This window comes from Musca domestica, unplaced genomic scaffold, assembly GCF_030504385.1.
Source record: "Musca domestica strain aabys unplaced genomic scaffold, Musca_domestica.polishedcontigs.V.1.1 33, whole genome shotgun sequence".
Taxonomy (NCBI): Eukaryota; Metazoa; Arthropoda; class Insecta; order Diptera; family Muscidae; genus Musca; species Musca domestica.
In genome coordinates this window covers 2,195,292-2,222,256 of record NW_026712312.1, presented here as the reverse complement: position 1 = coordinate 2,222,256, position 26,965 = coordinate 2,195,292, and the positions used below count along the sequence as shown (strand labels likewise).

Sequence of the window (26,965 nt, the reverse complement as noted above, 5' to 3'; positions counted from 1 at the left end):
GGTATCGGTAAAGGGATAGGGTTGGAATCCCGAAATGTTATATTGAGGTCTCTGTTGGTATCTGGCATTTCGATATGGAGTTGGTTATGGATATGGTACCAAATTCGGTATTGGGTGAAGGGATCGAGCTGAAATCCTTAAATTTGATATTAAGGCCTCTGTTTGCATCTGGAACTGAGATATAGGGGGTGGTTTTGAAAATGTGTACTATAATTGTACGAAAAGTACTAGGTGGTACTAAATAGGGTATTGGGTAAAGGGATACCCCTGAAATTCTGAAATTTGATATGGATCTCATTGTTGGTGTCTGAGTTTGGATATGTGCACCATAATTGTACTAAATGTTACTAAATTTGGATAATGAAGTTAAAGAACTACAATCCCGAAATTTGATATTTTGAGGTCTCTGTTGGTATCTGGGATTTAGATATGGAGGTGGTTATGGATATGGTACCAAATTCGGTACTGGGTGAAGGGATAGAGCTGAAATTCTGAAATTTGATGTTGAGGTCACTGTTGGATCCTGGGGCTTACAGATGGACACGTTGAAATAGTTTTGGACATAAAATTGAATGTTGGTCCATTTTCAAATGTCCTCCTCGATAAACTTTAAAATTAAATACTTTTAAACCTTTTCGGTGTAAAGGGTTAACATTATCCTATTATTCCTTCCGAAAAAGGAAGAACTTGAATGAAATATAAAACCTTGAAAGTCCGAGAATTTAGTCATAATTTCATAATTAACTAAACTCTGTTTTCTGTCTGCCCCCCCTTTCAGATGCAAGCTTACCGAGACAACTTCAAGCAGACTCCTTGTCCCGCGACTTTCGATCAGTCATCACAACCTCAATCCCGTTTGCCATTTTCCAAGGGGAATCGAAGTCGTAGTTCGGTCAAAAACGATCATACAACAACGGGATCCATCAACGGAGCGGCTTCAGCAACAACGCCAAGAATGTTAAGTCCAACGCCTTCCGAAGATATGGGCACATCGGCCCTGTTGCGACAAAATCAAGAGCTGAGACAACGTCTAGCCGAGGAGGCGAATAGTTATCGAAGACGTTTGGACACCTATAAACAGGCACAACAGAATCAAACCACTTTGGTTAGTCGCCTCCAGTCGAAGATACAACAATATCGGCAACGTTGCAACGATCTGGAGGAACGTATGCAGGAAACGATAAAACCACCGACACCATGTCCGTCGGCACAGCCGAAAATAACGACAGGGCCCACCACAAGTCAGGTTATGGTGAGTGGGAAAATAGGAAAAATATTTTGTAATTTTCTTCCTTATTTTCGAATTTATTTTTCAGTGCTCCACATCATTGACCTTGGGCCATTCGAGTCAACCTTGTTCCTCGTCGCTGGAGACACCACCATCACCGCCCACCTGCGGAGGAGGTCGGGAATTTGTGGTCCACGAGGATAGCGGGGAATTGTGTCGCAAACTCGAGGAGGAACACAAAAAGTGCGAACAGCTGATGACTCAAAACAATGCCCTGCGTCAACAGCTGATCGAATCAAATCGCACCAATGAGGCACTGACCAATGATTTGCAGAAATTGACAAATGATTGGTCCAACTTGCGTGATGAGCTGCTGGTCAAAGAGGATGAGTTCAAAGAAGAAGAACAGGTGAGTTTTGATTATTAATAAAGGATATTTAAAATCGGGAGAACGATGAGAAGAAATGGTCCGATCTCTACTATCTTTGTAACATATCTTGTGTTGATGGAAATATTAAAATGTACCAAGTCTGTATGGAAACGGATGTAAATTTTGCGATTCATGAGCTTCGTGGATATTCAAAATGTTGACCCTTTGTGTGGGAGGTACCAGAAGGAGTAGACCGATCTTGTGTTAGTGAAAATAATGGGATGTGAGAAATATGAAGAGAATTGGATGCTTATTTCGGATTTTATGCACGTTTTAGTTATTTTAAATTTTGACCCTTTGTGGGTTAGATACCAGAAGAAATGGTCCGATCTCTACCATATTTATAACATATCTTGTGTTGATGGAAATATTAAGATGTACCAAGGCTGAAAGGAAACGCATGTAAATTTCGGGTTTTATGTGCTTCGTGGATATTCAAAATTTTGACCCTTTGTGTGGGAGGTACCAGAATGAGTGGTCCGATATATTCCATCTTCACAGCAGATCTTGTGTTAGTGAAAATAATGGTATGTGTGAAATATAAAAAGAATTGGATGCTTATTTCAGATTTTAAGCTTGTTTTGGTTATTCAAAACTTGGAACCTTTGTGGGGGCGGTACCAGAAGGAATGGCCCGATCTCTACCATCTTTATAACAGATCTTCTGTTGATGGAAATATTGAGATTTACTAAGTATGAATGGAAACGGATGTAAATTTCGAGTTATATGAGCTTCGTGGATATTCAAAAGTTTGACCCTTTGTGTGGGAGGTACCAGAAGGAGAGGACCGGTATATTCCATCTTCCCACTAGACCTTGGGTCAATAAAAATATTGTGATGTGTGTAATTTGGGGACAATCGGACTCTTACATCACATTTTATAAGAGTTGTAATTATTCAAAATTTGGAGCCTTTGTGGAGGTACTTGATGGAGTGGACCGTTGTTATGCATTTTCGCATCTGGCCTAGCATTGATGCAAATATTAATATTTGCAAAGTTAGAGCAAATCCGGTTTATCCTTTCTCTTTCTGAGCAGTAAAATTTTGTTTCTGAAAATTTCTACCTTTTGTGGGGGGAGGTACAAGAAGGAGTTGGACAATATTACCCATCTCCGAACTCGATCTAAGTTTGATAATAATATTACGATGTACCAACATTGGACCAAATCAAATACCTCCAATGCGAAAATCGACAAGGAACAATTTTCTCATCATTTTCTCTCTCTCTCTCTCTTCTGCTCTCTTTTCGCGTAGGCCTTCAAAGACTACTACAACAGCGAACACAATCGCCTGCTGAAAATGTGGCGAGAAATTGTTGCGGTAAAGCGCGCCTTCAAGGACATGCAAACAGCAATGCGTAACGAAGTCACCAAAATGGGTCTCGAAGTCAATGGGGCCGTCAAGGACATCAATTCCACGTGCAATAATGTCGCCTTCAATCATCAACAAGCCAAACGTCTGCTCGATGAACAATTGGCCCAAGTGAAGCGTGAAAATGATGACCTACAAAATCAATTGGCCACCCTTAAGGTCCAGCACGAATCGGCACGCCATGAGGTTTTGGAGCGCGATCAACGCCTGCTAGAGTTAATGAATCAATTGAAAAAACTGGAAGATCGTTGTGCCCAGGCAGAGTCCCAGGCCATGCTGGCATCGCGTTACAATGATGAGATTGATCGTTTGAATAGTTCCATACGCGAAATAGCCCAAGCTGTTGTTATGGATGCTGAGATTGCAGATCGGGAACAGGCCGAGGCAGTAGCAGCAGGGGGTGGTGGTGGTGATATGCAACACATGCACTTATCGCGGGACAGTGGAGGAGGTGGTGGAGCCGCTTCCACGGCCAAATCTCCCAGACGATCATCGGCCCGGGCCTCCCAAGCCTTTGCCGAGGGTACAATCTCGGCGGTCCAGGCCGCCTTACACAGATATCAATTAGCCCTGCACGACATGCAGGTGAAATATCAAAATACCCAAGAGAATCTAAACGCCACCAAAACCCAACTGGACACCAGCGAAGGCACCAAAGCTCTGCTAACCACAAAAATACAACAGCTGACCGAAAAATTGGATGCAAGCAATTCCAAACTTTCAGAACTTTTGAAAGAGCGCGATAGCTTGCAGAAAACTCTCGATGAGATCAGGGATCAAAAACAGCAGTCGGAACAAGGCAAAGCTGAAATAAATAATGCGGTAAGGGAGGAAAGGAATTGACGGATTTTTTGAAAATTTTATCGTCGTTGTTGTTGTTTTAGTTCGAAAATCTAAGTGCAGATTTTGAGAAGCTGCAATTCAACTATGGCAAATTGCAAAAGAAAATCGATGCCCTGGAGGAGGACAAAAAGGCGGTTGAACTGGAAATTCAACGGATTCTGAAGGATAAAAATATAACGGAATTAAATTTAAGGTAGGTTTCTAAATAAAAAAAAAAAAAACATTTTTACCTCCATAAGAGAACCGCTTGGTTCTCTTGCTTGGAAGGGCATTTGATCTTCCCTATAAGAAGACCACTTACTTTCTTCTATAAGAAGAGCACTTGTTCTCTTCTATAAGAAGAACACTAGCTCTCTTCTATTAGAAGAGCACTTTCTCTCTTCTATAAGAAGAGCACGTGCTCTTTTTTATAAGAAGAGAACTTGCTCTCTTCTATAAGAAGAGCACTTGCTCTCTTCTATAAGAAGAGCCCTTGCTCTCATATATAAGAAGAGCACTTGCTCTCTTCTATCAGAAGAGCACTTACTCTCTTCTATAAGAAGAGCACTTGCTCTCTTCTATATGAAGAGCACTTGATCTCTTCTATTAGAAGAGCACTAGCTCTCTTCTATAAGAAGAGCACTTGCTCTCTTCTATAAGAGAACCACTTGCTCTTCTTCATTTTTTCCAAATCTCTTCTCTCTATTCTCTTTTCATGCAGAGCCGAGGAAGACCGTGGCAGTCGCCTGCGAGAGGAGACCATATCACTGCGTGAAGAACTGAATCGTGTCAGTCTCAATCGCGATCTGCTCGAACAACAGCGTATTGAATCGGAAAATATCATAAATTTATTGGAAAAACAAAAATCCGATCTAGAATATGATCTCGATAAGATATTGCTGGAGAAATGTGATTTGCAGGAACGTTTGGAGAAGGCTTCGTGCAACAATTCCTCGGCCAGTGATGAACTGAAAACCATACAGTCAACTCTGACAGAGGTCCAGGAAGAGCGTAAAAAATTGTCGCAACAATTGCACGAACAGAGCAATGAATTGGCTGAGGTACGCAAAGAGCTGAGCAATTTAGATAAACTGCGCCTGGAGCTGGAAACCGATAATTTGGGTTTCAGTGAAAAAGTCAAATGTCTGCAAATGGAAAAAGAGAAGATCCTACAGGACTTGGCTTGCATAACGCGGGATCGTGGCGATATACACAATCAATTGACGGCCATGTGTCGCAAAAAGGAGTCCCTGAATGAGGAGCTGATGCGAACACGCCAGAGACTGGAACAAACCACGGAAACAAATAATCGTTTGAATCGAAATCTGGAGGAAATGGTCAAGGATGTTGAGGAAAAACAGGTGGTCATAGATCTGCATGAAAAGGAGACGCATCGCTTGCAGGTAATGTCGTATTTTTTCAATTAATTAAAAATATTAAAACTCTATTCTCCTTTCCCCAGGAAATGTTGGCCGCTCTGCGCTCCGAAAAAGAATCCCTAGATGCGGTGCTCTTCGACACCAACACCAATTTGGAAGCCACCGAAGAAAAACGTGCCCAATTGGAAAAAGATCTGCAAGAGGCTTTGGTGCGCGAGGAGTCGCTGAAAAACAACGTCGCCCGTTTGCAAAAGGAATTGGAACAATGCCAACGTCGTGCCCAAGACACCAAAACGCAACTCATCAATGCGGCCCGTGAAGCAGAAAATGATTACAACCAAAAGTTGGCCAATCTCAAATCCAATGCTGAAGAGGCAGCCAAGAAACATGCCGATGATATGCTCCAACTGCGCGGTGCCCTCGAAAAGAGAATGCAACAAGCATTGCAGGCCCTGCAGACGGCCAAGGATGATGAAATTGAAAAGCAACAAGAACGCTTGGAGGGATTACAAGCCCACTTGGAGAGTTTGGTGCAACAGCATGAGGAGGCCTTGATACGGGCGGAGAATGAGAAACAACAGGCATTGCTTATTGGTGAGTAGCTAGGTAGGGTTTGGGGAATGCGTGGCTAACGGAAGAGAAATCGAAAGAATTGGTAAACTTCTATCGGTTATTAGGGTGGAGCGGGATAGCCAAATAGAAAATTTTTGCTTTGCCCATAAAAGGTTTTAATGACTTCTACGGAAATATTGGAAAAGTTTCTGCATCTAAAGCATGCTGTTATGAGGAATTAAGAAGGGCGAAAAAGGAAACACGACCGTTTCGTTAGGGTGTAGAATCGATTCTAGTTTGTTTATACCCTCCAAGATAGTATAGAGGGTATATAAAGTATCCCATTCCGTCTGCAACACCTCGAAACATACATTTTAGACCCCACAAACTAACATATTCTTAATTAGAATAAAATTCTATGTCGATTTAGCGAAGTCCGTCCGTCTGTCCATCTGTGGAAATCACTCTAGCTTCCGAACGAATTGAAGAGGGTTGAAAAAAATTTACTCAAATGTATATTACGTCTGCAGGACTTTTGGGATTTGATATGGGCCATGTAGGTCCACGTTTTGGTATAGCCCCCATATAACGGCACCTCTCGATATTCGGTATTTTGACGATTTAAGTGACATTATTCACCTGAGCGGTTTCAAATTTGGCATTTGAAGTTCGTAAAGGATACTACAGCCACTGACAAAAATTTGTTTGTACAGATCTACGTCTTCGTATAGCACCTATATAACAGCACCTCCCGATATTCGGTATTTTGATGATTTAAGCGACATTAGTTACCGGTAATGTTTCAAATTTGGTGTTTGAAGTTCGTAATGGATATTACAGCCTATGACAGAAAATTGTCTGTGCAGATCCACGTCTTCGTATAGCCCTGATATAATAGTACCTCCCGATATTCGGTATTTTGACGATTTTAGGACATTATTCACCGAAATTGTTTGAAATTTCATATTTGAAGTTCGTAATAGGTACTTCTGCTTGTGACAGAAAATTGTCTATGCAGGTCTTCGGTTAGCCCCGATATAACGGTACCTCCCCATATTCGGTATTTTGATGATTTTAGCGACATTATTCACCTGTATTGTTTTAAGTTTCGTATTTGAATGACAAAAGTTCCCTACGCAGGTCCATGTCTTCGTATAGACCCCAATATTGCGTCTATTTTCGGTGTTGTTAAGATTTTTACAGAATCTTTAACGGATTTTATTTTTTTAAAAGATTTCCAAATTTGTTCCCAATGTTGGAGATTATTGAAAGTTCGGACCGGCCGAACTTACAGCTTTTTTGCTTGTTTTATTTAGTCCTTGAATATTATTGTCAAGAAGATCGTCAAAAAGAATGTCAGCTACTGTGGGTGAAAGAAGGTTTCCCATTGATGTTCTTCCCCTGGGACGACTTTTCTTATCATGTCTAATAAGGTGTAGCTTCCATCGAGATAGCATGACATACATATTTGTGAACCTATTTCATATAAAGCCGATAAAATGCAATCCAATGTTCGAACATTAACTCTGAGTCATTAACCAGATCCGCGAATGCTTATATAAAATTGAAGCGCATGACGATTGCCGATTTTCCCTATCAATGATATCAAAAAAAAAAAATGCAAAACTAGTAGATTCTTGCCGGCTTTTCAACAGAGCTAACAATAATAATATTTGGCTATTCCCCAATTTACTAAGGTTGACCACCACGGATGCACAATCCCTGGCCAAGCCTTCTATCATCAACGAATTTCCTTTGAAACTATTTTAATTTGCCGTCTATGATTATAGCAGACTTCTTTCTCAGTTGTTAATAAACAACTAAAACTTCTTACCCGTGATGCATCAACTGCATTTCTCTAAGATAGGGGTAATTGATCGTTTCCCAATCGTTTGTTATACTTGTTCCAAGAGCAATATTCTCCAATATATAAATGACACGGACAAGATTTTAAATCAACAGCATAATCTAGCACCAATAATTATTCGCGCTTTTCCTCGGGTAATAATCCAATTATCTTTATTTTACTATGGCTCCGCAAACATGTTATTCGAAAAGAAAGACTTTTTTCTTTTTAACCTATGAAGATTCCTTTATGGTTGCAAAAATGGAATGACACATTTATTTATGTATTTCTCACACTGATGCTTCTTACTATACTGGTTTTTTATCTCAAATTCTATTACTTTTTAAAGTTCATGACTCTCTTTCTCTCTCTCTCTTTTATGGGATTGTTGTTGTTCTTGATCTAATCATATTTATGCTTGTGACAACGGTATTGCTACAAATAACATAACAAGAGAAAGAGAGCAACAAAGGGGGGAAGAATCACAAGTAACAGTGTTTATGTGGGGTATGTTCAGTTAAAGCTACAGTGATGCTGATGTAGCGTTTCTAACATAAATAAATAATATTTTTTACATATTCCTGAAGAGGCGTCCAATCAAAATTCTCCAACTTCTTTACAGCTCATCGTGACAAACAGGCAGTGCAAGAAAAATTGGAAGCCGTGGCACGTGAACTGAAAACCGAACAAGATGCCTTAGAGAGAGCCAAGCGGGAACATAATGCCCGAGATGAGAAGCAACGCAATGCCATTGCCCAACTAAAGGATGAATTGGTGGCATTAAGGACACGAGAAGAAGAACAAAAGTAACCATCACGAAATTTTTCCGCACAAATTCATAAGGTACTTATTGTTTTTCTACTTTTTTCATTTTATTGCAGGATAAAACTTGAAGAATGCATACGCAAACAAGAAATACAAATGAATGCCCTCAAAGAGGAACGCGATAACTTACAACGCCTAAGTGATGAATTGAAAATGGATATCCGCTTGAAAGATGATAAAATGGAATCGTTGAGCAATGAGCTGCAGGATACCATGCGCAAGGCTAAGGAGAGTAAGTCATGTGCTTTGCCTCTCATCTTCCACACACTCTAATTATTCCACTCCATTCCACTTACAGATGAAGGTTATATCGAAAGTATGCGCAAAGATCTAACCGATACCAGACGCCAACTGGCCGACAGCAACATTGAGCGGGACAAGTATTCGACTAGCAACAAAGAACTACGTGATCACGTCAAGCGTGTTGAAGGAGCCAAACGGGAACAAGCCCGTGCCATTGAAGAAGCCCTGCAAAAGATAAGCAATCTGGAAGAGAGTAAAAACACCTTGGAAATTGATCGCACCCGCATCTCGACGATACTCAAGGAGACGGAGAATAACCTGCAAAAGACTAGCCAGGAATTGAATACCACCAAAAATACCTTGCAAAAGACCCAAATGGAATTCGCCCAAAAGGATGAAGGAGGCAAGGAGTTGCAAAATAAATTGGCCGCCGAAACGGAGCTAAAGGAACGTGCCACCCAGGAATTGAATCAGGTGAAAAAACAATTGGCCGATTTGGAGGCCAACTTGTGTGCCACACGTCAAGAGCTGGGACGTGCCCGTTGCCATGCCAATCAGGAGGAACATCGTTTCCATAATCGTGAACAGGAACTGTTGGCACGTTTGGAAGAGGCGAGGGGTCGTGAAAAGCGGCTGGAAGATCAAAAACATAACTTGGAGGTGTGTCTGGCCGATGCCACACAACAGATCCAAGAACACAAAGCCCGGCTGGGTGGCGCTGAGGGACGAATTCGGGCCCTGGATGAACAGTTGGCCTGTGTGGAACAGCACAAACGGGAGAATGAACATAAACTAAGTTCCGTCATCCACACCCTACGTCGCATAGCCGGTATACAAATAGATGGCAGTGTAAATCTCTCACATCGCCTGGTCAGCCCTTCAAGACGTTTCAGTCCGGTGCGCAGTGTCTCGGGCGGGGTGGCGCCCAGTTGCCATGATTTCGATCAACGTAGCACCTCCCATTGTGCTGATGGACCAGCCCTTGATGTCGACCCTGATCTAATACGCAAGGGTGTACGTTGCCTCATGCACCAAGTGGCTCAAATCGAACGCGAGAAAGACGATTTCAAGATGCAATTGATGAGTACCAGGAAACAGCTGCAAGACGCTGCCGATCAACAAATGAAATGCGATGCCAAAGTCTCGAAGCTACAACAAATGATAAGACATCTGCAACAGGAGAAGAGTAATCTGGACACTGAGCGTAGCATGAAAGTTTCTGCTTTGAATGCTCTCGAAGAGAAATTCCAAAAGAAGGCCGATGAATGCCAACAGCTAAGGGAGAAGTTGGCCCAAACAGAAATGCAATTGAATTCCTGCAGCGAGGAGAACTCGCAAAACGAAGAACGTCTGGAGAAGTGTCGGCAACATGGTGCCAAGTTGGAGAACGAAAAACGCCACTTGCAGGAGGAACTGGCCAAGATCGAGGGACGGGCAACTAAATTGGATTTGCAACGTGTGGCCTTGGAGGGAGATATTACACGCCTACAAATGGCCATGCAGGAGAAGGATTGTCACATACGGGCAGCCCAGGAACGTTTGGACAATCAAAATAGGTCCATGGCCCAACTGGAGGATAGATGTGCCTCACTCAAGACCTCGCTGGATCAAATGAAAGAAAGGCTACAAAAGGCCGCCGTTGTTGAGGCTGAGCTAAGGGGAGAACTTAAGACAGCCAGCAAGGAAATTTCCGAACAAGGCCATTGCTCCCAGGCCAATGAAGATAAATTGAAATTACTGCAGAAATCCCTGCAAACAGCTGAAAATGAAAAACGCATTCTGAGCGAGCGTTTGGAAAAGGCCCAGTCATCCATTAACGACTTGCGACGTGGCCAGCAGGCCCAACTCGACAGTGCCCAACGTTTACAGGATCAAGTCAATGATTTGGAGGTGAAAAACTCTGCCCTGGAATCACAACTACGCATAGCTAAATGGAATCAAGAGTCGGGTGATAAGAATTCCAGTTCAAGTAATCACCTCGGCGAAGAGGATGAACTAAGTCGCCAATTGAAGTCTTCACAAAGAGAAAAATCCGAACTGCGCAGCAAATTGCAAGTACTGCAGGATAAGGTGAAACAATTGGAATCGGAACGAAAGAGCAAGTTTGCCGGTGATAGTGTTTTCGATCGGTCGGAAAAATCGGCAATGGGCGGAGGCGGAGGTGGCCAAAGTTCTTATTACGATGGCAACTATGATTCGAACCGCTTGGAGAACAACACGGCCGCCAACAATAATTATCAACGTAAAAGCTCGGCGGCAGCTGGTGGTGGTGGTGGTAGTTTCAACTGTGGCCTAGATCATGCTGTCATTGAGCAAGAAAATCGTGATCTACGTTTGAAGGTGCGCCGTTTGGAAACTCTTTTGGCCGAGAAGGAATCCGAACTGGCCCGTTGCAAGGCACGCATTCATGACAGTGCCAAATGTATGGATGGCATGGATACAGAACGTTATCGCAGCGCCCAAATGCATGCCGAGAAGCTATTGGATGCCCGTGAGCAGAGTCATCGCCAACAAGTTTTGCGGCTGGAGAATCAGGTATGTTGCGAACTTTAAGACTGTGTTTTTGTGTGGGGAGGGGAGGGTAAGAAATGTATTTATTACGACTTCAGGCTTAGTGGGGAAGGCAGTATAATTAATGCATTTATTACGAACGTAACCTTAAGGGCTGTAGATGTTGTATATGCAGCTTAATCATGAATATTCCTCTGCTTTTGGGTAAGCAGGGTTATACATCGTGCCTGATATCTCTGCAGGTCATGTTGAACCACCGTGAGAATATAAAATTTTCAATATACCCGTTGAAACAGCTTTCGACCCTAGGTCTCTTTGGACCAAACCCGTTTCAGGACATTTGGAGTCGATCTAGCGATGTCCGTCCGTCCGTCTGGTTGGCTGGTTCGCACGATAGCTCAATCAATATCGGATAACAAAGGCGATATCGGATTTGATCCAAACTTGGTACATCGAAATATTATTATTAAACATATATCGATTTCAGAGATAGGCAATATCAGCCCACTCCTTCTGGTACCTACTCCACAAAAGGTGAAAATTTTCAAAAAAATATTTTTTTCCGCAGAAGGAGGATGGGTAATCCGATTTTGCTCCAACTTTGCAACTCTTAATATTTGCATTAATACTAGGTCAGGTGCGAAAATGGACAATATCGGTCTACTCCATCAAGTACCTCCTCAAAATTTTGAATAATTATAAGTCTTATAAAATGTGATGTAAGAGTCTGATTTTCTTTAAATTAAACACATCACAATATTTTTATTAACTCAAGGTCTGGTGTGAATATGGAATATATTGGTCCACTCCTTCTGGTACCTCCCCCACAAAGGTTTACAATTATAATTATCCTTGAAGTTCATAAAACGCGAAAGTAACATCCGATTCCATTTAGACTTGACACATCTCAATATTTCTATCAACACAAGATATGTTATAAAGACGGTAGAGGTCGCACCATTCCTTCTGGTACCTCCGCCACAAAGGGTCAAAGTTTTGAATTACAAATGAGATTATAAAATCCGAAATAAGCATCCGGTTCTCTTCATATTTCACATAGCCCATTATTTCTACTAACATAAGATCTGCTGTGAAAAGGGAATATATCAGTCCACTCATTCTGGTACCTTCCCCACAAAGGGTCAAAATTTTGAATATTTATGAAGCTCATAAAACGCGAAATTAACATCGGATTCCGTTCAGACTTGGCACATCTCAATATTTCTATCAACGCAAGATCTGTTATGAAGATGATAGAGATCGGACCATTGCTTCTGGTACCTCCCTCACCAAGAGTCAAAATTTTGAATATCCATGGAGCTCATAAAACGTGAAATAAACATCCGATTCCATTTAGACTAGGCACATCTCAATATTTCTAACAACACAAGATCTTTTATGAAGATGAAGAATATCGGACCATTTCTTCTGATATTTGCCCCACAAAGGGTCAAAGTTTTGAATAACCAATACGAGTACAAAATCCGACGTAAGCACCCAATTCTCTTCATATCTCACATAGCCCATTATTTTTACTAACACAAGATCTGCTGTGAAAATTGAATATATCAGTCCACTCATTCTGGTACCTCCCCCATAAAGGCTACCAACTCCACATAGGGTTCAAGATTTTGAAAAACAAAACGCTCAAAGAAAGCGAAATAAGCATTCAAATATCTTCAAATTTCAAACATACAGACACATTTTCTAACACAAGATCTGTAGTGAAGATAATATATATGTGTGAACCTCTTCTGGTACCACAACCAGAAAGGGTCACAATTTTCAATACTTTTATTTGCCATAACTTGCAAAAGAAATCAGCGATTCTTTACAACTTGCTATATCTAAATATTTCTCTCAACTATTGTGGAATTTATGATTTCGCATAAAATTGTATATAAATGTTCGATTCGGGTGCAAAAAATTGTGTATAGGTCCCTCAATGTTCACTCCAGGGTTCGCTATTGTTGCCAGATTTTATGGAAACATGATACTACGACTTCCATAGACTAAAGCAATATTTGATATTTTGTTTTCTTTTTTAGATCTCCATGTTACGTGAACAATTGGCCCAGGAAGCCAAACGGCGTCAGCAGTACATTTTACGTAGTTCCAAGGCAAATCGAGAAATGCAACATTTACGTAGTACCCTAGGAGACTCATTGCGACATGTTTCACAGCATCCTTTGGATCCTAATCTATTGGAGAGTGAATCCAGGAGGTAAAGATCATAATTTGTTATTAAAATGAAATACTGATCTGTGTTTTCTTTTCCCAACAGATTGGACAATGCCGTATCGATGAGTCTACCGCCATCAACCTGTCGTGATTATGAACGCGATTAAAAGGGGAAAATATGGAACTGTCCTAACAAACACTACCTAATGCATTTATTTTGTTTTTTTAAACCAAAGAAAATTAGAGAAATAATGCCACACACATTTTTTATAGGCATCCTGTGCACTCATACATATCTACATATTTAGAATAAGTTAGATGAATACTACCAATACACCATACAAACACAGAAATCATTTTACATAATCGAAAAGTCAAAAAGATTCAATAAATCCCATAACAAAAAAAAAAATAACACATCAACTCATTAATTTTTTATGGACAACAAGAAGACCAAAAATTGTTGCAGAGAAGTAGCTTATCATTGTCTGCCTAGGAAGACAATTGAATATAGTGTGTTCAATATATGTAGAGAGAGAAAAATCAAGTTTGGACATGATCACTCATTTAGCTGGCAGCAAAAATAAAAAGGATATTTATGTGACACGGTTACTGTTCTCCTGTTTTAAAGAAAGAGAACAGTCAACATACAAAACACTTTTTTTAGTTTAAAAAGCAAAGAGTAAGTAATGGTAGATTAAACATTTTAAATTTCGCATTTACACATTCATCATAACAACCAACCAACCTACAAACAGACTCACTCACACTCAAACATGTTACTAATATTTGATATATGAAAAAAATAATAAAAAAATATTTACCAAATGTTTCTTTTGTATTTCATTTATTTCTTGGGTTTTGCTTCCTTTAACAGGTCTTCTAAACATTTAACAACAATTTTCATATTTGCTTTTTGCTCCGACAATTTGGCTACCTCACCAACAATGGCAAACAGAGCTTTTGTCTTGCCACTTTGGTATTGTTTAACAGCTTTGCTGTGTTTTTCAATTGCTTGTTGGCAATATTCGTTGATGGTTTTAATGTCGGAAATTTGTTCGAGGTTATGGGTTTTTATAAGCTGAAATTGAAAAGGGGATCGGTCATTATTTTTATTAAAAATGTGTTTGTTTTATTTCAACATTCACCTCATTGACCTCGGCAGTGTGGTATTCATGCAGTAATTCAATTAATGTTCTTGCAGCTTGTAAATTGATTTCTTCGGCATGCAAAGCTTTTAATATGTCCTTCAAGTGGTTATAGGTTAAGTGGCTAAAAAATATGGAGAAGGATTAAGAATAATCGCTATTAAGATTTTCAAACCAAAAATGAAAATACTGGCTTACCATTCCTCGATATCGATATTAACTTTATTGCAATAGGTGAGTAGATCATTCATCAGGAAATTTGTAACAGTTTTGGTGGGAATTGCCGGTAAATTACTTATGATTTGTAGAAAATAGTCAAGAAGAATTGGCTCATTCTTGAAATAAAAATTTATAATATTCTATTATTTGCTTAATTTATGCATACGACTTTTACCTACCACCAATATAATGGCTACTTCCTGATTCAGCTTATAATGTTCCTCTAAATGTTTGCGTGTTGCTTCGGGCAACTCTGGCAATTGCTTTGCTATGGCTGGTACTGAAACTAATGATGAGGGATCTGTTTCATCGCACTTATCATCGGACACATTTAAATGTAATGCGGGAAGATTCGGCTCTGGCATAAAACGATAATCTTGTACAACTTCCTTGTCACGCATTGCCACCGTGCATCGTTTCTCAGCATCCCAAGAGCGAGTCTCGTTTATGACGGTACCACCTTGTGATACAACTTCATATTGACGTTGTATTTCATAGCTAACAGCTTGGGATATGCTACGCACGGAACCAATATTTTTCACTTCGGTACGTACGCCATAGGGTTCGCCTTCTTGGTGTATGGAAATATTGGCATCAACACGCAGGGCACCTTCCTCCATTTTACACGAACAGGTCTTTAAACGACGCAGTATAAGGATAAGTTCTTTAATTAAAGAGGCAGCCTCTTCGCCGGTCTCCAAATCGGGGGCAAATACCAATTCCATAAGTGGTAAACCGGCACGATTAAGATCAACTAAACTTCTACGCATTTCATGGTCATGCAATGATTTGCCACTGTCCTGTTCCAATTGGAGTTGCAATAATTGTACAGTCTTGTAATAGATTTTCTTGCCGGGTACAATAACTGGAAATGTCATTCTACCATTATTGGCCAAGGCATTTCTTTGTTGGGTGATTTGATAGCCAGCCTGAAATAAAGAAACACTACTTGCCGCCAATATATATATACTTGATTTCACTTACCGGCATATCAGCGTAAAAATAATGTTTGCGATCAAACATGGAAATCTGATTGACTTGACAGCCCAAAGCCAGAGCTGTTTTTACACCCAACTCAACACATTTGCGATTGAGTACCGGCAAAGTACCCGGTATGGAAGCATCAAAATAGGAAACAGCTGAATTCAATGGTGCCCCAAATCCTGCAGCAGCTCCCGAGAACAATTTCGATTCACTAGATATTTGTGCATGCACTTCCAGGCCTACCACACTTCTCCATTTGCTGCAAATATATTTTATTATTCATTGAAGTTATCGCCATGCTCCTTTATATTTACCCCTTCAAAGGTTTGGGTGCTATGGCCTGTGCAGAATACAGCCTTTTGGACCAACTTCCATTCAGAAAAACGAAGTTTTTTAACATTTTGTTGCAAATGTTATGAAATGCGGGCAACAGGCATAAGGAGGTATAAGGCTAGTTCAGAAATTGCCAATAATATTGGACCATCAAATATTTTGCTTTGGGTTTAATTCACACCAATGACTTCTTCATCTAGTAATATATTAATCAATGGTTTAATTTATTATATTAAAATAATATAATAAATACTCTATAAGTTTTTAAATATTTTGACGTTTCTTTGGTAATTGGGATTTGTAAACACATTATAATCCGTTGGTAGGGATCTATAACTCGTTTGTGGACTATGTAGTTGGGACATAAAAACAATTAATAACGCATTTACATAAGTTTTGCACATTTCGTAAACCAAAGATTTCAAAATATTCACTTCTTTAAACAAAAATGACGCTCTCTTCTACTATTTGTATATTTTTTAGAAAGTTTTATACCAGAAATTTGGGCGAACAAACGTGGAAAATGTACCAGGCAGAGAATTAGACATTTCATTAAATTCATTTTTTTTTCAATTTAGATCGACTAAAAATTTCATGTTCAAATTTTGCTTATTTATTGTTCACCCTTTATTGCATGGTACAATGAAATCAAAGTAACCTCCATGGTACAATAAGGAGGTAGAACAGCTACGTAAAACTATAGAAATACTTCCAGTCAAAATTTACATTTAACAAGTTGATTTCATTTATTCGATATTTTTCCTCATGTTGAAAATGACTTGAATGCCGCGGAAATGATTGAAATGCCTGAATTTTCTTTCTAAAATATGATCTAAACTATTCGATCTTTCGATTATTTTGTTTTTGTTTTTTCAAAACAATAAATATATACATAAAATTGGCAGAAGTCGGACACACTTAGTAAAAATTGTAATCAGGTGGTAGCTCTACCTTAGCTTTTTATTGTACCATGGCAACTTCATTTCAAATAAGCATTCGTCGAATTTAATTGCATAGGTTGTTTTCAAAATGCTTATTGCATCGACAAAATTTACAATTTTTGTAGCACAATAAACTTAATGTGGCGTTTCCACTGCACTTGATTCGCTCTCTATTCGTTGTTTGACCCTTAACTATGAAAAAACTACCTAATTCTTCACACAAAATTTTCTGAGCGAACACTCATATTTGTACGTTGTTCAAATCAAATCACTCTCAGAACAACGAAAAAATATGTCCCATCCCTAACAAATGAGAGCATTTATCGAAAAAATAAATTATGACATTTAAAAATTAAAAATAGAAAAATTTAATGAAATTTTAAAAATTTTTGGGAAGACTGAAAATTATGAATGAAAACTACAATGTTGAATGGCGTATGTACATTCAAACGAAAGTAAATTTTGTTTTCTCTCTCATTCGAGGTACGCATTTGGTCCACGAGTTGAAATTTCAACAGAAAACTGCAAACAAAAGAGGCAATATTTTCAAAATGTTTCTATCGGCAGAAAAAATGTTTCACAAGTGTCTCTCCAGCAGAATTTAAAAATGGAAAAAACACAAAAATATGTTCAAAATGTCAACATTTACAAAAAAAGTTGAAAACGTGAATGAAAATTGTAAAATTAATGATATAATAAATCTTTGGGAGGAAAACAATAATTTCTTCTATTCGTATTAGTGAGAATTTCATGTATTTTCGTATAAATTTCCATTAAAATCAACAAACAAAATTTTTGAGAAAAGGAGTTATTTTACTATGAATTACGAATCGTGCCGTATGAACGGGTTAATTCGTGTACGTAATTCTGAGAGCGAACAACGTTGTTCGGTTTTCAATGGAAACATGCTATAAGAGATATATAGAACATGATTTTGAAACGAAATTGTGCACAGATATATAGAACATGATTTTGAAACGAAATTGTGCACTTTCATTCAGTTTTCGCGGCTTTCAATAATATATTCGAAACCAATAATTCCGACATTACAAGCCAAACAGGTAGATCTCTATACTTGTTATTTTTCCAAAGATAGCCTACCTTGTCCTCATTGTAAAAAAAATAGACAAATGTGTGATATCAAGAATTATACTTCATAAGTAAAATGACAATTTTGACATACACACGGAAATTCACATGGATAATAAAAGTGACAGCATATATGTAAAACCCTTATGGTCAGATAACAACAGGAAATCTTCTAAATCAACTTATGCAGAAGTAGCGAATAACCCGAAAAAGAAAAGAACTAGAATAACCAAGAAGTATAAAATCGTTCCGATAGTTCCTGCCAGTGAATAGTTCCTTTGAACCCTTCCGTTCCAGAACGACACAACTCTAGAAACCAGCAACCAGCAATAAAAGAAATAAAGGAAAAAGCAAAGAAAATGAAAAATATTGGATGTAGTTTTTGATAGTCTTACGGGCAAAAATACGCTTTAAAACAACAACGAAGAGAAGGTCGGTCGGTCTGATGGTCAGTTGGTCGGCCAGGGAACACAAAACTCATTCGCATGCAAGGTATTGTGGATTTCGATGCTAAATGTGCTGTTTTCAACGTCGAAAGATATTTGCTGCTCCCGTGCTGAATTCCACTTCGGCATAAACTTTGTAAAAATTCTGGGCTTGACAGAATTTTGCAATTTTCAATCATCATCACTAGTGCTATCGGAAAAACGGCAGACACCACGTCAAGCTGGCAGCGAGAATTTCGCAAAGAAAAACCAAAACAAGAAAGGATCAAATTTCACACACACAAAATTCACTCTGCACTATTGCTGCTGCTGCTGCTGCTGCCACTACTGTTGAAAGGAAGGAAGGAAGAAGGAGTCCGTTGAAAAGTGAAAGAAAGGCAACCGGCTGGAGGACACGACGAACAATAGAAATAAAACAATGAAACAAGAGAAGGTAGGTGGCGTTGATGACGATGGAAGTTGGCTACGGCAAGAGTTGGGTAGATTCGTTTCGAGTTTTAATGCTTTCGAGATAACCTGGCTATCTTTAGTATGGCTGGCATGCCACCCAACCATATTGATGGTTGCATTTTTAGCTTCTTCTTCAAAATAAACACATATTTTGGAAATGTTTGGTTGCTACACTCATCATCATCATCATAAACACCCTTCTATTTGCATGTTCGACAAACAAGTGTTTTTGCAAAATCTGAGGTTAAATGGTCTGCAAAATAGCATGACAATCTTACACCACTACTTGTTTGTCCATTGTTTACCTATGACGTATGTAGATGAGATGTTTGCTGCCACCTTTATTGATTTAGAATAGAATCGTTTGGAACGAGAATGCCTAAGCTAACAGAGCTGAATTTGTGGCACACAATTTGTAGCTTAGTCATGCTGAGATTCTAACGTGTGTGGAATCTTTTGAACTTTGAACACTTTGAGTTCCGTGTTCCTGGCAGAGATTTCATGACTCGTAACAAACCCCATCAAGAAGGTGTAGCAACCCATAGAGGTGGCTTTATGATTGATAACGATTTATAATAATTAGACCCCAAGATTTCTTGAGTATTTAGTATCTTTTTTAAAGTTGAAAGCCTTTAATAATGGAATCCTGAAGGCTCTAAAGAGATAGATTTTTAAATCTAGATAATGTACTGGGAAAGCCTCCATATTCTGTCAGCGCAATGACGTATTAACGTAGATATGAGTCAGGCCAGTTTGACGATGGCTTATCGCTTCCGAACAATGTCTGAACATAGAACTATAGCAGGTCCATGCAACTTAAGAGCAAAGACTTGCAATCCCAACGATGTTCATTTTTGAAACCGAAGAGGGGATTGAGTAGCGGTTAGGCGGTTAGACCCTCGGTCTCTTGGGACCAAATCCGTCTCAGGACATTTGGAGTCGATCTAGCGATGTCCGTCCGTCTGGCTGGTAGGCAAGATAACTCTCGAAGGGAGTATCCGATTTGATCCAAACTTGGTACATAATAATATTTTTGGCCATATCGGTCCACTCCTTCTGGTAACTCCCCCACAAAATGCCAACGTTTTCAAAGAAAATATTTTACTGCACCCAAAGAGAATAGATGATGAATAGATTTGTGGGGAAGGAACTCGATGGAATGAACCGATATTGTCCATTTTCGTGACCTAGCACTGATGCAAATATTAGGAGCGAAAATGGGCAATATCGGTTCATTCCATTGAGTTCCTCCTCCACAAAAGGTCAAAATTTTGAATAATTAAAACTCTTAAGAAATGTAATATAAGAGTCCAATTGTCTTCAGATTTCACACATCACAATATATTCATTAAACCAAAGTTTTGTTTTGAAAATGGGTTATATCGGTCCACTCCTTCTGGTACCTCCCCCACAAAGGGTAAAAATTTTTAATATTCATGAAACTCATAAAACACGAAATAAACATCCGATTCCATTCAGACTTGGCACATCTCAATATTTCCATCAACACAGTATATATTACAAAGATGCTAGAGATCGGACCATTCCTTCTGGTACCTGGCCCACAAATTGTCTAAGTTTTGAATAACCAACACGTTTATAAAATACGAAATAAGCATCAGGTTCTCTTCAAATTACACACATCACAATTTTTGTATTAACCCAAGGTCTGGTGTGAAGATGGGATATATAGGTCCACTCCTTCTGGTACCTCCCCCACTAAAGGTTCAAAATTGTGAGTTTCCATGAAGCTCATTAAACACGAAATTAACATCCGATTCCATTCAGGCTTGCTACATCTCAATATTTTCAAAAAATAAGATCTGTTATGAAAATGGTAGAGATCGGACCATTCCTTCTTGTACCTGCCCCACAAAGTGTCTAAGTTTTGAATAACCAATATGTTTATAAAATCCGAAATAAGCATCAAGTTCTCTTCAAATTACACACATCACAATTTTTGTGAAGATGGGATATATGGGTCCACTCCTTCTGGCACCTCCCCCACAAAGATTCAACATTTTGAGTACCCATGAAGCTCATAAAACACGGAATTAACATCCGATTCCATTCAGACTTGGCACATCTCAATATTTCTATTAACGCAAGATCTGTTATAAAGGTGGTAGAGATCGGACCATTTCTTCTGCTACCTGCCCACATAGGGGTCAATATTTTGGAAAACAAAAAGCTGAAACAATTAGAAATTACGCCTCCAAATCTCTTCTAATTTTACACACACAAAGGTATTTGCTAACCCAAGATCTGTTGTGAAGATGATATATATCTGCCAACCCCTCCTGGAACCTCACCCAAAAAGTGTTACAATTTCCAATACTTATATCTGTCATAACTTGCGAAACAAATCGGCGATTATCTACAACTTGCTATACCTAAATATTATCTCTTAACCAGAAATCTGATATGAATATGTAATTTATCGAAATTTATGATTTCGCATAAAATTGTAACTCAAGGCAGCGGGGTATACATCTGCCGGCAAAACCGACTGATTCTATTTTACTTCTTTTTAACCTAACTTTTGGGATATTGCTCGGCTTATATTTGCTTTTTTCATTTGTATCGAAATTCTTCTCTTTTCATTTGCAGACTAGAGACCAAACTGAAGCAGAAAAAGACGAAGACGTAGCATTAATAGCAACTATAAAATCTGAAATCAACAACTACAACTTCAAACATTACCCCGCCAATAGCATTCAATTTAAACTGAAACCAACCCATAGAACGGCAGTCGGCAGACGTTACCATAACAAACCCAAACAGCTGGAACAAGCACTAAACGATATACAACAACAAAAGCAACAACAAATCTATAAACATCACAATTGCAATAGACAATACAACTGCAACTCCAACTCCTCCACTACTCTAACTCATAACATTGTTCAATATCAGCACACTTGTCTTCTAACATAGATTCCCTCCTCCCACTTGGCTTGGCTGTATTCTTCGATAACACAAACTATACACACTCTTATACAGACAGACAGAATAACAACAAACACCCAATCAACAACCGACATTGTTTTCTTTTGCTTGTCTTGGGATTTTTTTGAAGTTGTGATAGATTTGAAGGGCAATAATGGATTTGGATAGATTATTCCACGACTTGGAGTCCAATCAAAATTATGAATGTGAAGAAGCCAAAAGGAAACTGGCGGAACATTTTACCCAGAGTGAGTATCTCCAGAATAATGGTTTATCAGTTTCTCACTTCCCTTTTCATTTCAGTCAAGGATCAATGGCTGGTTCATAATTTAATGGAATATTATTTGAAGACTGGTTCCGTCCGTATTATTGAGGTATTGATAAAAGCTCAAGCACCACACGATGGTTATATCTTTGATCGTTTGGCCGACTGGCTGAAGACCCCAGCACAGCGTGTTAATGCCTTGAATCTATTCTGTTTTGTGGTGCGCCGGCATCCGACCTGGTTGTTTAAAGTGGAAAAACATCGTTTGATAAAGGACATGCTGCATTGGTTGAAACAATTGGAGGTAGGCCCCTACTCCATTCCACACAAAGTAGAGCAAACTAACATATTTTTTTTCCTGCAGATTGAAAAAGAAATTGTACCTTTAATGAGTGCTCTATTGGCCATTATTACCCTATTACCGATCATACCCAATTTAGTACCGAATTTCCTCAACGATTTGTTTGCCGTCTTTGCCCACCTGGCCTCGTGGAACAGTCAACATCCTAGTCGTTTGTCCGAAGACAAGCTGGTCCATCTTCAGCTGGGTCTGCAAATGTTATTCCATCGTTTGTATGGCATGTTCCCGTGTAATTTTATGGCATTCCTCACGGATTTTATACGCCGCGAAAAGGGTGCCATATTTCAGCATACCATAAAGCCGCTGCTGGAGACAGTACGTTTACATCCGATGCTGGTGACGGCCACCGTTGATTCGGAAATAAATTCCGAACGATGGAAAGAAATCCAGCCGCATGATGTTGTGGTGGAGTGTATGCGTCTATCGTTGCCTATGAAATTCCAGGATTTAACATCGGATGTGGCCGCCACCACAACAACAGCTGTGCTATCCTCATTGTCAAGCTCCTCAAGTACAACAACAGCAACAAGTACATTTCAACAACTAACCGCCTCGGCAACTACCTCATCAATGGGACGCCATCATTATGCCCTAAAGGATCATCAGCATCGTCTGGGTTCAGTGGGTGGTGGTGGCGCCCAATCTGGTATTTGGAGTCCTTATTATGAAATTGTAAATTCTTCACATACCCCCTTGACACCGACACCATATATGATGGCGCCGTCTACGTTAAATCAAGGCTCTTTGGGTGTTAGTGGCTGTTCTCCACCCGAAGCGGCGGTGGAGGCTACACCGGAAACCACGCCTTTGAAAGACAACCGAGAGTTGAAAAGACCTTCAATTGGCGGTGGCGGTGCCTCCGGTGTGGTTAATCCTCTAGCGGTGAGGGCCATATTTACCAATAGTCAACCCTCATCACCACATCGGGGCAAAGATCAGCATCAGCCTCCAACGCAACACCACTATCAACAGCAACACTTTAATTTCCCTGATGTTAGCTCCTCAGGAGGTACCAGCAGCACCAGTACCACCACCTACGTTGAACAGGAACTCAATACAAGGGTCATTACCCGAGTCACCCGCTACGATCATAAGGTACAACAAATGGTGCACGATCGCAACAAATCCCAAAGCCCCTTTCAGACAATAGAAGCCCAGACGGCAAAAATGGGATTTCAAACCCCAACCGAATTTTGTCGTACGCCGGACGTGGATACTCACAGCACTGGGACGGGTGGTAGTGGTGCCCGTTACTACCAATCGAATTCGATTACACCCCTCTCGGCCCTCAACAATGACCCATGCTGTGCTGTGGCCGTGTCCTCGGCGGCTATGGACATACCCATAACCAAAGTATGTGATGAATGCAATGAAACTGATCAAACCCTGTGTACCGAAGGTGGCCTTCAAATGCCCACTAGTCATTCGATGCATCTACTGGCCAAAGGCATAAAGCGACGCAATCGCATGACTAGCTATTGTTACAATGAGAAGAGTTGTGAAAAAATCGGTGTCAATGGCAACAATTGTTCCGGAGATTCGTACAAAACGCTTCACAAGGTTCGTAGAACCAAATCCCTATCGTCGTTGTATTTGGTTTCATCGAAAACCTCACAGAGTTCCGGTGATCTATCGGATACCAATGAAGATGATGGTCTGCCATCACTGGGAATGGCAACGGCCACAACAATGCCGAATAGCGAAAGACCATTGCAAAAATGTCCCAAGATGTTGGCCATTGATTCGGTGCTGAAAAATTCAATGCAAATGAAGGCGGCGGTGACGGCGTCTGCGACGGCGCCGTGCGAAGATAAGTCGGTGCAAACGTTGGAAGCCGTACCATTGCCCAATCACGAGAATTCCTTGCTGCAAATGCTGATGGAAACCAACGAATTTCGTAACGCCTATGAGGCCAAGCGACAAACACCCAATGAAATTCTCGAACAATTCATTGCTCGCGGTCTGCGCAACAATAGCATGGACAGCTTGGACAAGGAACAATTTCAGTTGCTCTATCTACAGCTGCAGTACGAACGTTATCGTCGTGAAATACACGCTGAGCGTAATCGTCGTTTAATGGGCCGTTCACGCGACAAACGTTCCCTGGAAATGGAACGTGAACGTCTGAAGGAACAGCTGAAGGATTTCGAAATGAAAAACAAAGAGCTTAGCTCGCAATTGGACAAAACGAAAAAGGCCACCAACGAGCGGGAACGGGAATACCAAGAAGAGTTGTCCGCCCTAAAGACAAAGTATCAAAATGAATTGGAGCAGAATCGTTGCCTGCGTCAGGCCAATGAAAATCTCCAAACCAAATTGACCGATGAATTGTCGCAGCGCAAAGACATAAACTACGAAGTGGAAGCTTTACGGGGTCAGGTATTTAGTTTGACAACAGAATTGCAACATGCTCAGCAACAGGCTGAGGTGGGTATGCAGTGTCGCCAGGAATTGGCGCGACTCGAGGCCGATTTCATAGTCATGGGTGAGGTTCAAATCCGGTGTCGCGACAAGCTGGCTGAAATCGATAACTATCGATCGCGCGACGAAGAGCTGCAAGTTCTGCAAGAGGCCTATAATTTGGAGCTGAAGGGTGAGAGAGTGGACAGCCACCACAATGTCGTAATCTAAGCTAATATAATTCCGCTCTCTTTACAGAAATAAAACACAGCCTGGACGATAAAACCTCTCAATTAGATAGCGCCCGTCATAAAATTCAGGAATTACATTCGCAATTGTTAAACAGTGAAAAAGTGATAACTGAACAAAAGCGCCTTTTAAGAGCTGTTAAAGATGAATACCAGGAGAAATTTGAGGTGGGTGGACAGCATTCAAAATTTGCAAATTTTAATTGGAAATTAATTCCGATTCATCTCTCATCATTACAGGCCTTAAATAAAAAATATGAAATACAAAAAACAATCATGATGCAATTGGAAGAACAGTTCAGGATGACCGTGCACAAGCCACCATCCACAGCGCCAGCACCATCTTATTCGCCGGATACAGATAAAACAGGTGGGCAAGATGGGGTTGTGATTCCGTTTAAAATAAATTTTACATTTTATGTTTTGCTTTCTTTTAGACATTGCCTCCTCGGTGGAGCGCAACTCTCCGCTGTCCACATCATTGGCGTCTAGCGAAAGTCTATCGACAAGTCTGCGTTCCTCGGAGTTGCGAAACCTACAACCGCTATTGGAAAATCCCATAGCTGAGGTAACAAGTGGCATCAAAATTGTCGATGGCCAGCGTTTGCCGCCCCAAACCTTAGATTTGGCCTCATCGGCTAACACGGCCACCAGTTTGCTAAACGATCCAAAGGAACTAAATTCACCTGAAATGATGGTGACATCAGGCGTGGGCGGCAGCAGCTCTCACACTCGTTCTATAACCATGACGCACATGCATCCACATCAACATTTGCAGCAGCAACAGTCGTCATCGTCGATGTCTTTGTCAAAAACGATACAAACACAAGCAACGAAAGCAACAACTTCATCAGCATCATCATCAGCCTCAATAGCAGCCGCAGCAGGGAATCAGGAAAAAACACAGCAGCAAAATCGTTGATCATTGCCACACCAATAGTTTTCACACACAAACACACACACGCACTTGGAGAGTGAAATGTGTTGCCTTTTAAGTTCTGTCTTTGTTGTAGACGTACACACACACTCGAAAAAATCACAAGTTAAGCTGCCCTCTGAAGTTTGGCAAACATTATGCTCCCTTTTCTTTGCTTCTTACAAATTTTGTAATAAACGATAATAATGCCAAGCAAAACGCCCATAACGAATCTTCTCTTGTAATAACAAAACAAACAACAAAGTCGAAATGTTAGACACAACAAGGACAACAACGATCTACTGACACTGGTGGTCAAGGTTTTAAAACTCAGCAAACATTTTTTTTACACAACAACACTGCTAGCAGACGAAATGACAGCATCCAAAACGAGAGGGAAAGAGAGAGAAGAAACTCCCCGGCTTCTACACAACCCCCCTTCATCACTACTACTCCCCACCCCCCTGCCCCTATTCACAAATTGCTTTAATTAGTTCTATATACCTCTTATTTAAATTAATATGTGTTTATGTTTCGGTATCTTAGAAATAATAAGCCTAATTTACAATAGTACAGCAACAACAAAAATGTCCCAGAAAACAAATCACACTTCTAAGACAAACTTAAACCCCACAACAACAACTACAAACACCACCACCCACTCACTTATCTATCTACCATAACAATAATAACAAAATGTTATGAAACTAACCCAAAACTAAGAAGGAAGAAGGATCAATAACAGAAATCCATCTACAAACTATTATTATAAATAAACAAACAACAACAACAAAAAAATCGAAAAATATCAACAACAACAAAAGAAAA

At 40.0% G+C, this 26,965-nt stretch overlaps 3 protein-coding genes across 3 annotated transcripts; 2 read left to right on the top strand and 1 right to left on the bottom strand.

Moving 5' to 3' along the window:
- Positions 1 to 748: 748 nt before the first annotated feature.
- Positions 749 to 14,187, top strand: LOC131803805 (rootletin-like; the record flags this gene model as incomplete). Its single annotated transcript, XM_059125520.1, has 11 exons — positions 749 to 1,252; positions 1,317 to 1,637; positions 2,913 to 3,851; positions 3,914 to 4,065; positions 4,573 to 5,254; positions 5,314 to 5,824; positions 8,251 to 8,434; positions 8,510 to 8,685; positions 8,752 to 11,231; positions 13,256 to 13,431; positions 13,492 to 14,187. Coding segments are annotated over 11 exons (6,189 nt in total), but the record flags the coding sequence as incomplete, so codon positions are not given.
- A 20-nt stretch (positions 14,188 to 14,207) lies between these two features.
- Positions 14,208 to 16,317, bottom strand: LOC131803733 (glutamyl-tRNA(Gln) amidotransferase subunit B, mitochondrial-like). Its single transcript, XM_059125369.1, has 6 exons — positions 16,054 to 16,317; positions 15,740 to 15,998; positions 14,935 to 15,684; positions 14,735 to 14,871; positions 14,537 to 14,660; positions 14,208 to 14,469 (listed from the first exon to the last, which is right to left on the bottom strand). Exons 1-6 carry the CDS (start codon positions 16,137 to 16,139, stop codon positions 14,236 to 14,238), a joined length of 1,590 nt encoding a protein of 529 aa, XP_058981352.1. The 5' UTR covers positions 16,140 to 16,317; the 3' UTR covers positions 14,208 to 14,235.
- A 2,079-nt stretch (positions 16,318 to 18,396) lies between these two features.
- LOC101894607 (hamartin) lies at positions 18,397 to 26,965 on the top strand. Its single transcript, XM_005187175.4, has 7 exons — positions 18,397 to 18,981; positions 21,609 to 22,195; positions 22,251 to 22,516; positions 22,577 to 25,166; positions 25,232 to 25,389; positions 25,462 to 25,591; positions 25,659 to 26,965. The coding sequence occupies exons 2-7, from the start codon at positions 22,102 to 22,104 to the stop codon at positions 26,141 to 26,143; spliced, it is 3,723 nt and encodes a 1,240-aa protein (XP_005187232.2). The 5' UTR covers positions 18,397 to 18,981; positions 21,609 to 22,101; the 3' UTR covers positions 26,144 to 26,965.